This window comes from Pinus tabuliformis, chromosome 6 (genome assembly GCF_031772625.1).
Source record: "Pinus tabuliformis cultivar Carrire ecotype Pingquan chromosome 6, CPIR1, whole genome shotgun sequence".
In the NCBI taxonomy this organism is placed as follows: domain Eukaryota; kingdom Viridiplantae; phylum Streptophyta; class Pinopsida; order Pinales; family Pinaceae; genus Pinus; species Pinus tabuliformis.
Genome location: NC_142292.1, coordinates 1,476,275,668 through 1,476,290,199, shown reverse-complemented (window position 1 = coordinate 1,476,290,199; position 14,532 = coordinate 1,476,275,668). Strand labels below are relative to the sequence as shown.

The following is a 14,532-nucleotide window of genomic DNA, read 5'->3' as shown; positions in this document are numbered from 1 at the left end:
AGATGAGATGTAGAGACGGTATATGATTGACAAGATGACATGATGATAGATGGATTGGCAAGTGGAATTCTCCCTAGTTGAGAGGGAGTGTTAAAATTGGCAACTAGGGCCAAATTCCACTTTGGACATCTCCTTTGAGAAAGATATCTGCGGCATTGAATTCCTCTTTTCGAGAGGACCAAAACCAACCTAAATATCATCAAATTTGGTTAAAGAGAAATTTGTTTTTGATTTTATGCACTCTCATATGTAAAATGGTCAAGGTCAGCTTCACCACGTTCAAGTCCAAACAACATGTATTTTGACCCTCTCTAATTCCTATATATGGAGGTGCTTCCAACCTCATTTGATACAACAACAAGGAACATAATTCCTCTGAAATAAGGTGCAGATCTGAGGCTAGGGCATTCAAGGGAAAAGATTTGATTTGATGAGAAGTATATCTTTGTTTAGGTACAGCTTTCTGTGGAAGAGAGGGCCGCAGTTGCTTGAGGTTTGCCATAGCCAGCAAGGAGGCTCGAAGAACTGTTTGGAGGCAGTTTAAGGCTTCATGTGCTCTTCTATTTCAGGCCGCAGTTCAGAGAAGAAGTGAATGTTTTCTGTGTTTTGTACATATCTCAGTTTGGGCCACAGATAGGGTTTCCACTACAGCACGTTTGAAGGCACTTGTGGAAGGGCCAAATGGGCCTTGTTTGTATCCTCCATCTCAGCCGCAGTCAAGGAGGGTAGGCCGCAGTCAATACAAAGGGTGTAACCTTTGTCTGTGAGCAGTCTAATGCTACTATAGGACTGAAGACTTAAGCCCCATATTGCAGACATTAGACAACAACACATTGACCTTGTTTGACTGTCCATTCTTGGGCTAACTTGAGCTTATTCCATTCAGGAAAAAAGACCGCATCATATTATCAAAAATCGAGTTCCTTTAGTATATCATTCTGTCGTTGCTTAAGCTACTCCTGATCTCTGGTTAGTATTTCTCTGCTGCTACTTAAGGATAGAATTGCATACTTGATTGGGCTACCTCCTTGGCATTTGGAAAGTGGTTCAAATCATCATGCATGGCAAGTCAGTTCTCTTTGTTGATCATTTGATTTTTATAATAAGAAGAATTGTTCAAGGGTTTTCCCCATCTTGAGGTTTTTCCCTAGCTTGAGCCAATCCTTGTGTTCTCTTGTCTTGGCTTGTCTTCTGCATTTACATTGGATGTTCTTTCAATCAATTGTAAATATGATTTCATTGATTTGTAATGGCATAATAGAATTAATAATGGGCTAATGAAGTGATTGACTTAAGCAAGGCACATTTTAATCCAAATTTAACAAAGGTGGATCGTACGCAGATCCTACCGTTTCTGTTTCGAAAACAGGGAACAATGTTTCAATCAAATTCTCTAGCCATTTCCAGTAACTTAGCTCCAAACATCAGGCTACAAATAGACTTGCATATATGATGTACTACTTTTGGAAACATGGAGCTCTAGTTGATGCATGGTGCTCATTTGTTTAGTTGTTAGAATTGTCAGTAATGTTTGTGTATTTAACATATTTGTGTTCTTTTCTTTTCCTTGTTTTTTCCATGCAGGCAATGATGATTTTGATTTGGATACAACACAAAAGTCCATCCCAAAAAAATTTTAGAAGGGTTCCCAATGCCCATGCATATCTTGTATCAATCAAGGTTGTATCTCTGTATGCAGGTCCATGAAGGATCCAAGATACATCAACACATCCTTTTGAGAACTTTGGCATAAAATTCCGCAATCCTACCCATTAATCATTTACAAAGAATGAAGGCAATGAGTTCAAATTGCACCATACCTTGATTTGGACTGACTTCTTTCCTAAGAAATGGCATTCTTTCTATTGACCTTTGAATAATCATGATAAGGATTTCCATCTTGCTTCAGCTCTGCTTCATCATATTTCAAATAACCAAACCACTTGAAATCCTTGATGCACCCCAATTGTTTGAAACATGGTATTCAAGTCAACAGGTCGCATATCTACAGTAGTTTGGTGTTACGAATAAAATATATATAAATAATGTAAAATAATGTAAATGATAATAATCATAAATAATTATTAGTTAATTAGTAATTAGGTTGAAGAGGCATGTCTAAATGAGACATGGCTCTTCATGAAAAGACACTTGCCTAATATATAAGCAAGCCTCTCGTTCTCATTGTAAATCATTCATTCTTATTCAGACATAATAATATATAATATTTGTATCCTCATGGACATCTTGATATTCCAAGTCTTTTGGAGTAATTAATCTACAGAAGGAGCTTTGTTCGCTTCATTTGGTATCAGAGCCACGTTGGCTGATCACCAGGCCTTTGGCATCAACCTGTCGTCAACTGTGTTGCTGTCGTTATTCTAGCATTTCGCTACTAGTTTTGGAGTTCTCCAATTCACCAGATTTGTCGCCAGGCCTTTGGCCATTTAAAAAATAAATAAATTTATATATAGACGAATTATTCAAGAGAAAATAAAATTAAAATTAAAACAAATTTATATTACAAAAAAAAAATACATTATCTATCCCTGTCCGACGTAAGGAACAATAGTCAGTATTGTTCGACAGGCACCACAGCTTCGGTGCCCTATAGCAGACCGCAGACGCCACCACCATTCGAACGCACCACCACCACTAGAATGCACCACCACTGAAGACGCTAACCAACAGCAGTCGTCGACCAACTGTAAACCACCGGCACCTCGTGACAACCTCAGTCCGCAGTAGTGAAACAGCGTTGCCGTCGACAGTTCCAGCTTTGCCTTGTCCGCAATGATCAACAACACTGTTATTCATTGTCCTCGTTGACATTGACACGGGGAGCCGCATTATTCCACCCACACTGGCCATCCACATTACTTATTTGGTTTGCAATAATTGAACCCAACTGCAAAAAAAATTAAATAGAAAAAAAAAAAATCAAAAGAAAACTCCACTACCGCCCGATTCCTGACTTGCCACAAAACCCCACTACCGCATCTTTTGTCCAAATCCATCATATACCTCTACACTCTACAACCTATCTATCCCCACTTCAACAAATTCATAAGCGTCGCTGTGACCTCAACGTTGACACTATCAGAAATCCAACTCAAAGAGTCAACAGAGAACATCACATCAGTTCCTAAGGTGACTGGGTATGAAACGTCGCCAAGAGAGTTTTAAGTCACAACGTTCATCATATTTTATCATCCCTAAAAAAAAAAAAAAATTCATTCATTAATATGAACTATATTATATAATTTTAATATAGTTGATAAACTATATTATATATTAATTTTAATATAGTTATATATTAAATAAATAAATAATTATTTAATTTGAAAAAAAAAGAGTAATTTATTAAAAAAATATATTCATATAAAAAAAAAAGAAGAAGAAGAAGAATATATATAAAAAATAATAATAATCATAACAATAAATATATATATATTGAGAAAATGAAAAATTATATACAAAAAAATTAAAAAAAAGTGAGAATATTTGAAATATATATATATAAAAAAAAGGGGAGATAAAGGAAGTAAAAAAAAAATATGGAATCTCTAAGTAATAAACAAAAACAATTCGGCCCACGGGGCTTTGGATTGACGGTGAATGGGTGTCTTGTTAAGGCACTCCTTGCGATAGGTCACTGGTTCAAATCCCCCGTGGGTACTTAGGTTAGTCTTAAACTAGAAAAAAAAAATAAACAAAAACAATTCCAAAGAGATGTAGAACAAGTAATCACAATACTTGAGCGACAATATGCTGAGGAGAAAAAGAGAAGGGAATCCCTATTCCATTCTCTACATCCATCCTCACTCCCACAGAATGATGTAATCCAATGTATCGAGAAAGTGCAAGAAGATCAAGAGAATGGCAAAATAGTCAGAATCCAGCAAAACAAGAAAGCATTAGAACACGAACATAAAAATCTTGTGGATATGCATTACAAAGAAATAATGGAAAAGGACGAAGAAATTTCTCGTCTCAAGGACCACGTCGAAAAATTACTGGCGCAAGTGAAGAAGACTAAGGTCACAAAGAAAGAACTCAAGAAGCACTTACCAAAACAAGAAGATGAAACCTTGCGTTTAAAGAACCTTAATAAAAAATTATTAGAACAAATCACAGATCTAAAAGATGAAAATCTTAAAATTCAAAACATTGAAAATAAGGTTGATAAATCAGAAATCAAAGAACTTTTATGACTGAAAAACCATAATCAAAGTCTACTCACTCAAATTAAGAAACTTAAGGATGATAAGAAGGCATTAAAAGATAAGTTAGAACAATTCACTCAAGAAGAAGTATCGAAATCTCCAGTCGCAATAGTTCAAGTTGAAAATAAGGAAACGAATACCGATCCAGTAAATATGACAAATCAAGAAGACAAGTCAGTTGAAGAAACGACATGCTTAGATGTTGCAGTTCAGACAATGAACATCCCAAGTGAATGTTCCATAACCAACTCAACAACATCTTCGCCAGAAGAAAATATAAAAATTGCCACATGCCCAATAAGGGAAAGTCAAACCAAAAAGGTACCCTATTGGCATCCGAATCATGAGAGTAGAAAACTCAACCATGCTATGTATCGGGACCATTCAGACCAGAAACAACAAAATGATGTTCCAAATAATAGTGATGTAATCTCAATCCAGTCTTATGCTAACAAGTCATTACAAAATTCCAGTGATCACAATACTACACAGAAGATTAATCTTGGATGGTCTGATCCTTTTTCAGTGCGACAATTTTGTTTGTCACTTAGAAGAATATATCAGCTTGTATCAACAAAGATGATTGTTCCGAGAAAGAAAGTCATTTGAAGCCGAAAAAGAGATCAAGCCTTTTTCATCGACAAGCTTTGAAGACAAAGCTTTTTGAGGAAGAAGGCAATGTTCCGAATAAAATATATATAAATAATGTAAATGATAATAAGCATAAATAATTATTAGTTAATTAGTAATTAGGTTGAAGAGGCATGTCTAAATGAGACATGACTCTTCATGAAGAGACACTTGCCTAATATATAAGCAAGCCTCTCATTCTCATTGTAAATCATTCATTCTTATTCAGACATAATAATATATAATATTTGTATCCTCATGGATATCTTGATATTCCAAGTCTTTTGGAGTAATTAATCTACAGAAGGAACTTTGTTCGCTTCATTTGGATCCAAATACCAAAACCTTCTAAACTCTACCTAAGTTGCATGATGCAGGGAAAAAGGTACGAGTTCCCAAAATGGGATGTGCTGGAAACCTAGCCCCCCAAATTTGATAACAGGGAAACCTATTATTAAAGAATACAAAACTATAAAGATTCCAAAGTTCACAGTTCTTTGTAAATAGCACATCATCTTGAAAGAAAGAAACATTTTCTAGAAGTATCCTTTCTTCTTTACTAATCATTAAAGTCAATGTAGTGCCGAAGTATCATATCAAAGGTTCAGTAGTAAGTTTTGTTTTTTTTGGTGGGACCTACTGTTCATTTTCCTTACTGAAACGTGTTTTATGGAAGCAGAAAAAACTGCTTTAAAAGGTGAAATGTGCTCGAAACATGTCATGGTGTTTCTGTTCATGTTTCCAAATCGTGAAATAGCAAAGGCAAGGTTTCTCCATGTTTCCAGTGCATTTGGTACACATTTCCTGGCATTTCAGGAGGTAGAAACTCGAAACACAGGGGACTCAGCTATTTCCTGCAACAGAGGCTCAGCAAATGACATGAGACTTTTGTGTGTCAACGGCACCCCACTATTAGAAGTACCAAGAGTAAAGGTAGACTTAAAACCAGCTTTCAGTATTTCACAAATAACAGATGCATTTATGTGTAACAAGTCTTGAATCTAAACAAAACACTCCAATAACCATGAATAAAAACAACAAATTTCAACATAATGAATTAATCATTATAAAATAAGAACAATTGTTTCAAATAATACTACACGGAGACAGGATGATGAACTGAAAAATGAAATTCTTAACAAATAAGTTTTTTATATCAAATCAAATGGGTTTATCTCAGGTGGTTGGAAAGAATGATTGTTATTCACCCTACCCAGGTTCAATTCCTGCACGTGACATGTTAAGTTCATATATAATTGTAACAGCTTTGAGCCTTGTTGTTGTACAGTCTTTAGCCTTGAAGAATATCTTACCCTTATTTATGGGTTAGAGGGTAGGATGGTTCATTACATGGATAAAAAACAATATATCAAAATATTGGAGATTTATGATCGACAGTAACTAACTATTAAGCAAAATGAAAGTTAAAAGAAAAAACATCTTGACGCACCAAGTTCTTCAAGGTTCACATCAGCAGCAAGAAAAGAATTTTCTTTCATTTTGCTAGTGTGTATTCGAAAAATCTCTAGACGCCCTTTTTCATCAGGAAGGCCAATCTCTATTTGAATTTCCAAACGCCCTGGCCTGCATACAAAATAAGTATAAGACTCACTGATGTTTCCAAATCTTTGATTTGATGGGAAAATCACAAACCACATTGAACAGAGTTATTACCATTATCAATCACTATTAGTCATTCACTATAGAAAATATAACTTCCCAATATGCCATGAAACATTGATGATCTTGATTCTTGTCAAATCAAGTCAAGATGCATGCTGAGGATGAAAGGTGTCCAACAAACTCTTTAACAGTCTCCTCATGTAGACATGTCGGTCTATTTTTCCTACTTTCTCCACAAAATAAAATAAAAGCATAATTGAAGACTACGAGTAGCCTGGTATTATGAAGTTCTTCTCATTGATTCATGTTGAAGAAAATCAACTGATTTAAAATAGATGTTCCACCAAGTTTCTGGGATGGAGGAGCATGGGAGCAGAGAGATTCACCTGGGGGATGTGTGGAGGAAACCACAATTTTTGGGGAAATTCAGGGAGGATCGGGGGACATCGGATACCTACCATAGGGGTCCCCATCTAAAAATATAAAAATGATATGATAAAATCCCAACAATAACAATTCATCCCATGCAAATTCATCATTGTGCAATGTAAATACTAAACAGTACACAGTAAAATAGTACTCAATTCAAATTTGGAAATGATATAAACATGATTCAGATTAAGATTCAGTAATGAAATGCATTGACTCGTAAACCATAAATGAAACAGAAATAGTAAAATATTGACACAGTGATCTAAATTCATCATTTTAGAATCAAATTAGCACTAAGAAAAATAGTAGATATTGAAGACTGAAATAGTAAATTGAAATTACTCAAACTCAAAAGTAGCAAAGAGTGACAAGTCAAGGACACTGTCTGACTCTGAAGTCATCAGTTTCTAGAATCAAGACTCAAAAATTAAAACTGAAAATTAACAGTGGACAATGAACATTGAAAATAAAATGAGCATCAAGGAGTGAAAGTGAATAAAAGGTAAATGAAGGTGAAAGTGAGATTGGGGCATTGTATATATTGTTTTTATTTTTTTCATTTTTAAAGCCTTTATAGGAAAAATGTTGGGGGTGATGTCCAAAAGTCCCCCTTTTGCGGGGGGATGCTATTGAAAATTGTAACTAGGTTCCTCTTCATAATGACCTAATTGTAATCATGACAATGTATATTCTTTATAAAGAAAGAAAAATAAAGAAAGAGAAATATTTTATTTTTGGATTATGGGTTTCATACTCAAGTTTGAGTCAAAAGCATGTTCTTCATGCTTTTAGGTTTTCTAGGTCTTTCTAGGTCTTTCTAGGATAAAGAATATTATTGGTCATGTGTCATAGTCCCATTTGGACTCTTTGTAATAAAGAAAAATATTTATTTTGTCAAGAAAAATCCACTTATAATCCCAAGACCAAGTCGGCCCAAGGAGCAGATCAAGTTGGCCTTAAGGGAGGGAATTCGACCCTCAAGAAAGGCTATATAAAGGAGAGGAGCTCGACTCATTTGGATACACAACAAGCACAAGTTCGATCTGCAATAGCGAAGAAGAAAGAGAGTAGTTGGAGGGACGAAGAAGAGGAGCAGAAGTCGAAATTTGTCTAAAGGTCATCTTCTCTTATTTCACTCTAGAATTTGTGAAGCTACCAGTTGGAAGGGGACGAAGTTCTATTGCAGGGATCTGAAATTTTGTGAAGCAATTGCAGGAGGCCAAAGTTGCAACATCATAGTAGCAGTATCGAAGTTCTACAAGTTGCCTTGAAGAACATCTTGCTGGGGGCTGACTTGGTGTTTGGTAGGGTTGTTGGCTTTGGTCTTTGGGACTTGGAAGTCTCTTTGTAAGCAAATTCTAAAGAAGACGAGAAGCATTTTCTGGGTTTTCCTATTGGATGGGTTTTGTCCTGGCTTGGAGCCTTCCTTAACCCGAACAAGGAAGGGTTAAGGATCAAAACAAGAATTTCCACATAAAGGTGTCAAATTGATCCTATGAGATACCAGCCTAGGGAACACCAGGGGAAAGTTTGATCTTGTAGCTAGGGCTTGGGATATCTCAAAATCCCACCATCAGAATGGCTTCAAATTTGGAGAAGACCTTGAGGACACAACAACGCAGTAGAGGCCAAGAGATCGAACTTTTTCTATGGATACTTTGTCGGGAAAGTGATGCCATACGTAACCCAAATTGGCTAGACCTAGAAGAGAAGGGGAAAAGTGAGGAAAATTGGTTCTTTGAGTGACCGCCTATTGGTAGACCAGTGCCTAATCCCTTGGGGAGAATGGAGTCTAGGAGAATGATGAGAAAGAACCTCGTTCCTCGGTCAAGGAGGCCTCAAGGACTACTTCGCTTAGCTTTTAGTGCAAGAAGATATGACCTTAAATCTTTATACTTCGCTTTGCAAAAAGAGATGGCTTATCAAGATAAATTCAATGGTATAATTATCCCTAGGAGATTCCATTCAATATACATGGCCCATACGTTGAGAGATGCTATATAGAAACAGTAATTCCACAATTTCACAATAATATAATGCAGCAATTAGCCCTAGTATAGCGAAAATACCATTCCAATGCATATGACAAAGTAAAACAAGAATAGTATTAAATGTGTGTACTTACATGTAAGAGAACATATCCAACCATCAACAATTTGTCAATAAAGAACTCAAGATAAGAAAATCCAATCCAAACATCAAAATTCATCCATGCTCCAATTCGTCCTCCAAGAAAGAAATGTGAAGTTCACAAGAGAGAATATGATCTAATCCAAAGAGATGATATAAATGAATTCATGTCTCTCCTATTTATACACTCATTAGGAGTTCGAATTACCTAATTTGAGCCTACATTAGCCCATCAAAGTTCTGCGCAGAGGCTCCAGTTCAGCGTGATCAGACTCAGATTCTACCAGTGACAGGGTGAGATCATTTCACCATTCATTTTGTTTATTTTCTCTCTATATCGGATTTCTAGTTGAGCATCCAAGGATTGTACTCAGACTTTCTCCTGCATAATAATAAAACTTGTAAAACTGTTTCACTGGTTTTCCCGCATTGGGTTTTTCCGGTGACATTTGTCCAAAAAGAACAATGTCTATTGTGTTGTATTTTCTTTCTTGTTCAATCTCTTGTTTCGCATAATATTTAATCAAGTGAAGGTTCCAGTGCATGTATTATGATATTTGTCGTAGGAAACTGCAAGTAATTTGTTTCAAGGAATTTAACAAATAGGAATAATATAATCAGTTGTTGCAGTAGGGATTCCGGTTTAGGAATTGTCACATGGTATCGGAGCTACAAGTGAAGCAAGAAGAGCAGTGCCAGAGATCCCAGCGTTGAGCAGAAGAGGGAAATCGAAAAGCTGCAAGAGGCAACAGTTCAAAACCCCAGAGGGTTTGCACATTTCTAACCGGAGGGCTGAAATTTCGAGGCAGTCTCTCTCCGAGAGAATCGACGAAGAGAAGGGTTTCCATATCAATTTTTTGTCAAGGTAGAGGGAGCAGCGCTGAAGCCTCAACATGAGGAGAAGCTAGGGGGACGCAGATTTTTCTGCAGGCAAGTAGCTGGGCAGAAAATCGTCAGAAGAGAGAAAAGAAGCACAGTTGAGGGAATTTCTTCCTCAGAGAATTCCTAGCCAAGGAATTCGATTCTCTAGAGTTGAGCAGCAGTAAGGGGCAGTAGCTTTTACTAGCTCCAGCAGGGAGTGTGTAGGCTAGCCCAACAGTAGCACAGAAGAGAGAGGAGGTCATCCGAATTTCTATTTTTTGGCAGATATGGCAACCAATGACTTGAGGGATCAGGAAAGGTTGGACTGAGCATCCAACTATGTCATCTGGAAGGCAAGGATGTCATTGCTTCTAGATGAGCATGCCCTCAAGACATATGTCGATAGCGTGGTGGTTGTCCTTGCAGATCCAGATCCATTGCAGAAGTACTAATCAGAAATGGCAAAGGCCAAGAGGATGATCCTTGACAGATTAAAGGATCAAGTAGTGTGTCATGTCGCTAGCAGAGGGACTGCTAAGGAGATGTGGGATGCCTTGGCTACGTTATATCAGGGATCTTCCGAGCAGCGGAAGATGTACTTGGAGAAGAAGCTGAGATCTGCTCATATGCAGAAGGGGAAGCGTGTGGATCCATTCCTCACAAAGCAGAAGGAAACCCGTGATGAGTTGTCTGTTGTGGGACATACACCTCAAGATTCAAAGTTAGTTAGACTGGCCCTCAATTCTTGTCTCATATGAGTGGCAAGTCTTTGTCCAGAGCAGTGTTTCAGGAAACATCCCCCCCCACCCCAGATCAAAAGCCCAATCTGCGATCCGTATGGATCCGTGGGTGATCTGCCCTCTGAAATGCGTTTCGGAAAAACCAAAATGCAGATCAGGCTGAAAAATACGATTCCTTCCATTTCGAAACTGTACAGCCCGATCCACGTTTCGGTTTTTTCTGAAACGCAATTCGATTTTTTCTGATTCGCGTTTCTGTTTTCTCGATCCGTGTTTCGGAAAATCCGAAACGCATTTCGTATGGAGACAACTGAGAAACTATATGCTTAGCACTGGTCCATTTGGGAGCATGCATGCAATTAGAGACTGAGAGACTTTTTCTTCTCTTGAGTGGTGGAACATGCATGGAGGTGCTATTCCACTTTTACAAACTTTGGCATTACAGGTGCTATCACAGTTGGTAAACACTTCTTCTGCAGAGAGGTGTTGGATGTTGGAGCTCTTATTCTTTCATCCACAATGTTAAAAGAAACAAGTTGAGTTTAGATCGGCAGAGAGCTTGGCTTATGTTCATTACAACTTGCGATTGTTGTCCCATTACTGTGATGATGCAAAGACTAATAAAGACCTTAAGGTTTGGGAGAGGAATCCAGAGGAGCCCAATTTGGAGGATGGAGTGTTGCGATTAGAGCAATTAGAGGATGCTCTTATCCAGATATATCCATTGTGGTATGAATTTTGCTTAAAGCATTTCTCTAATTCCTGTTTTTAATTTTTTTTGTTAACTAGTGGTTTTTTTGGTATGAATTTTTTGAGCGATTCCAGGATAATGATGATTGAGTTGAGATACCACCCCCATCTGGTCCCTTGGTTCCTAGGTTCCATGGTTCAACACCAATAGCAGGGGTTTCGTCTTCATCAATTTCAGTGCCACAACTTTCACAGGCACCATCTTCTTCATTACCACCATGTGCAGGCCCACCGCCACGTTCTCTTTGTGGTGGAAGGACGAGATTAGTAGATATATTCACAATTTGCTACTTTTGTCATAGATTAATCATTAGACTTGTAGGCTTGTTATGAATTTGAACCTTTTTGTCTTCGCAGTGACCAAGTGACCTATTTTGTAAACATTATTATTTGAATTTTGGACATGAAAAATGTTGACAGTTACTCACTTGCTAGATAAATCATAATATGCTCTATGTTTTATGTTTTATAATATGCTTAAATGTTTTATGTTTTATAATATGCTTAAAATTTTGATGTATGTTGGTAATTGCTAGAATATAGATGGTTGATGCTCGAATAATTAATCATTGATGTACAATGGAATCATGGATGCCATATCTATCTTGATTTACGTAAAAATATGCATGTTTTCATGTCTTCTACAACTAATTTTGTATTTGGGATGTTTGCTTTGAATATAAATGCAAAAATTTATAAATATATATATAGTAGACGCTTCCGCATCCCCGCTTCCAAAAAACATCCCCGTTTCATCCCTGCTTTGTGCAAAATTGGTCCAGAGTATCCAGGGCAGAGCAGCATTACCGAATTGGGATGAGATGTGGGTAGCTCTAAAACAAGAGGACCTGAGGAGAGACTTAGTCAAGGTTAAACTTGACGGAAGCAGCAACAGTGGGTCGAAGCGAAAGGAGGAGGAGGATAATGCAACCCTTGCATCAAAGGGACAACAGGACTAGCGGAGACGTAAGAAGGACGTCTCAAAGATCAAGTGTTTTAGGTGTGGTGAGATGGGTCACTACGCTACACAGTGTCCTCTCGAGAAGAAGGACAAGGATAAGAAACACAATCCGAAGGCTGCGCCCGCAAAGATCGAAGAAGAAGAGTTTTCCATGATAGTCGAGATACCTCCAAGAGGGAGGTGGGCTGATTTGGAGCTATAGTTTGAAGAGCTACAAATGGGCAGGATCCTTGAGGAGTCCATCTCTAGGATCATTTCCTTGCTACAGAATCCTAGATCAAAAGTAGCAGGATGGACTAGTGTTGGATGGTGCCAAGGAGTGTCGGGGAGACAAGTGCAATGGCTAGGAGCACTAGAGACTAAACAGCGCAAAGCAGAGTTGGCAGCAGTGCAGATGGCACAGAGCAAAGGTCAGCAGCAGCGCAGTAGAGGGTCAGCGCAGAGACTAGCAGCAATCGAACTTCAGCACTCACATGGTATCATACTGAACACAATTACTTCAGTAATTTTGGATGTTTTTTCGTTGCTAGCAGCAACAGTTTGCCTTGCAATGGCAGTTGGCAGTGGTAGTGCTAGTAGAGCACAGATGCAGTACTTGAGAGGGAGTTGTAGTATGGATGCAGTGTTGACAGTGGCAGTGTCAGTAGTAGTACAATTACAGCAGCAACGCAGTAGTTGGTGGACAGCATGTCATACATCAACAGTGTAGAGGACGATGCTACAGAGTCGGAGCAGTATGCAGCAACATATATTGCTAGAGCACATTCCTCGCTAAGAGAGAGTGTTGATTTGGGGTAGCATCGGATGTGCTCTAGGCCTTAATTTTTGCAGGGACGCTTGGGCACATGTATTCCAAAGAACCCAGAAAGTGTTTTGGGAAATTCCACCCAAAAACAATTTTATTAAAATAATTAATATTTTTTTAATGGGACCCTAAGTCTAAACTTAGGAAATTAAAAATATTAATGGATATTAATCTAATTGTGGGTGTAACTCCTAGAAGAAGACAAGGATCAAGCCAAATTGATCTTAGCCATTGATTAGCTTTTAATCTGGGTCGTTGAATGTCAACGAGAAGATTATTTAAGGGAGCTTGAGGGTCATTTGGAAAACACATCGAGAGATCAAGAGATCAAATTTCTGAAGTGAGAAGTTCTCAAGACGAAATTCAGATCGAGGAAATTTCTTGTAGTGAGGGGCAATGAGTATCCGGAAGAAGGAAGTTTTCCTAGGTCGAATAGTACTAGGCAGAGAGAGAGCAAAACAATGTCCAGAGAGAGGCAGACGTTGGCCCACGCAGCGTTGACGCAGTGGCAGCGCAGGCCTTATAGGGAGATCAAATTCCTACTGAGGAAATAGAGTTTCAGAAGCTGAAAGCTTGGGTGTGAGACCAAGAGGTAGAGATTCGGATTTTCAAGCCAACAGAGGGTTCGAAGGAGCAGCGTGATACCCAGAAGGGGTGACGCAAGGACTACATGAGGCTTACACAGTTCTGCACAGAGGCTTCAGTTCAGTGTGATCAGACTTAGTTTTTCCCAGTGACAGTGTGAGATCATTTCACCATTCATTTTGTCCAGTTTCTCTCTGTATTAGATTGCTAGTTGAGCATCCAATGATTGTACTCAGATTTTCTCCTGCATAATAATAAAACCCTCAGAACTGTTGCACCGGTTTTCCCGCATTGTGTTTTTCCGGGGACATTTGTCCAAAAATGAGGGTGTCTATTGTGTTGTATTTCTTTCTTGCTCGGTGTCTTGTTTCCGCACAATATTTAATTAAGTGAAGGCTGCAGTGTATATATTACGATATTTGTCGTAGGAAACTGCAAGTAATTTGTTTACAAGAATTTAACAAACAGGAGTAATATCATGAGTAGCTGCAGTAGGGATTCCGGTTTAGGAATTTTCACACGAGGGACCACATGGTTGGCTCAGGTGGCAGAGAAGTGGCACAACGAGCTAGTTGTTGGTTGCAAGGGGTTGTTGGCTATTGGTTGAGCACCATCTTGGAGAAAAAAATTGTCCTAGAGATATCACCCACAAAATGGTGGGTAGGATCTAGCTCCTGTTATAGCATTGAGTTACTCACAAAGTTTTTGTTAAAGTACATAGAAAGCCTCCAATATATAGCAATGGAGGAGCCCCAGTGTCAGATAAGGATAACTATGACAATTGGCTAC

At 38.2% G+C, this 14,532-nt stretch overlaps 1 protein-coding gene across 2 annotated transcripts in view; it reads right to left on the bottom strand.

Moving 5' to 3' along the window:
* The window catches only part of LOC149264209 (vesicle-fusing ATPase-like), a 320,022-nt gene that overhangs the window by 111,792 nt on the left and 193,698 nt on the right, over positions 1-14,532 (bottom strand). For both annotated transcript variants that reach the window (XM_089427646.1, XM_089427644.1), the window contains exon 12: positions 6,307-6,440. In XM_089427646.1, coding sequence (XP_089283772.1) covers positions 6,307-6,440 — 134 coding nt within the window. The remainder of the gene's footprint in view (positions 1-6,306; positions 6,441-14,532) is intronic.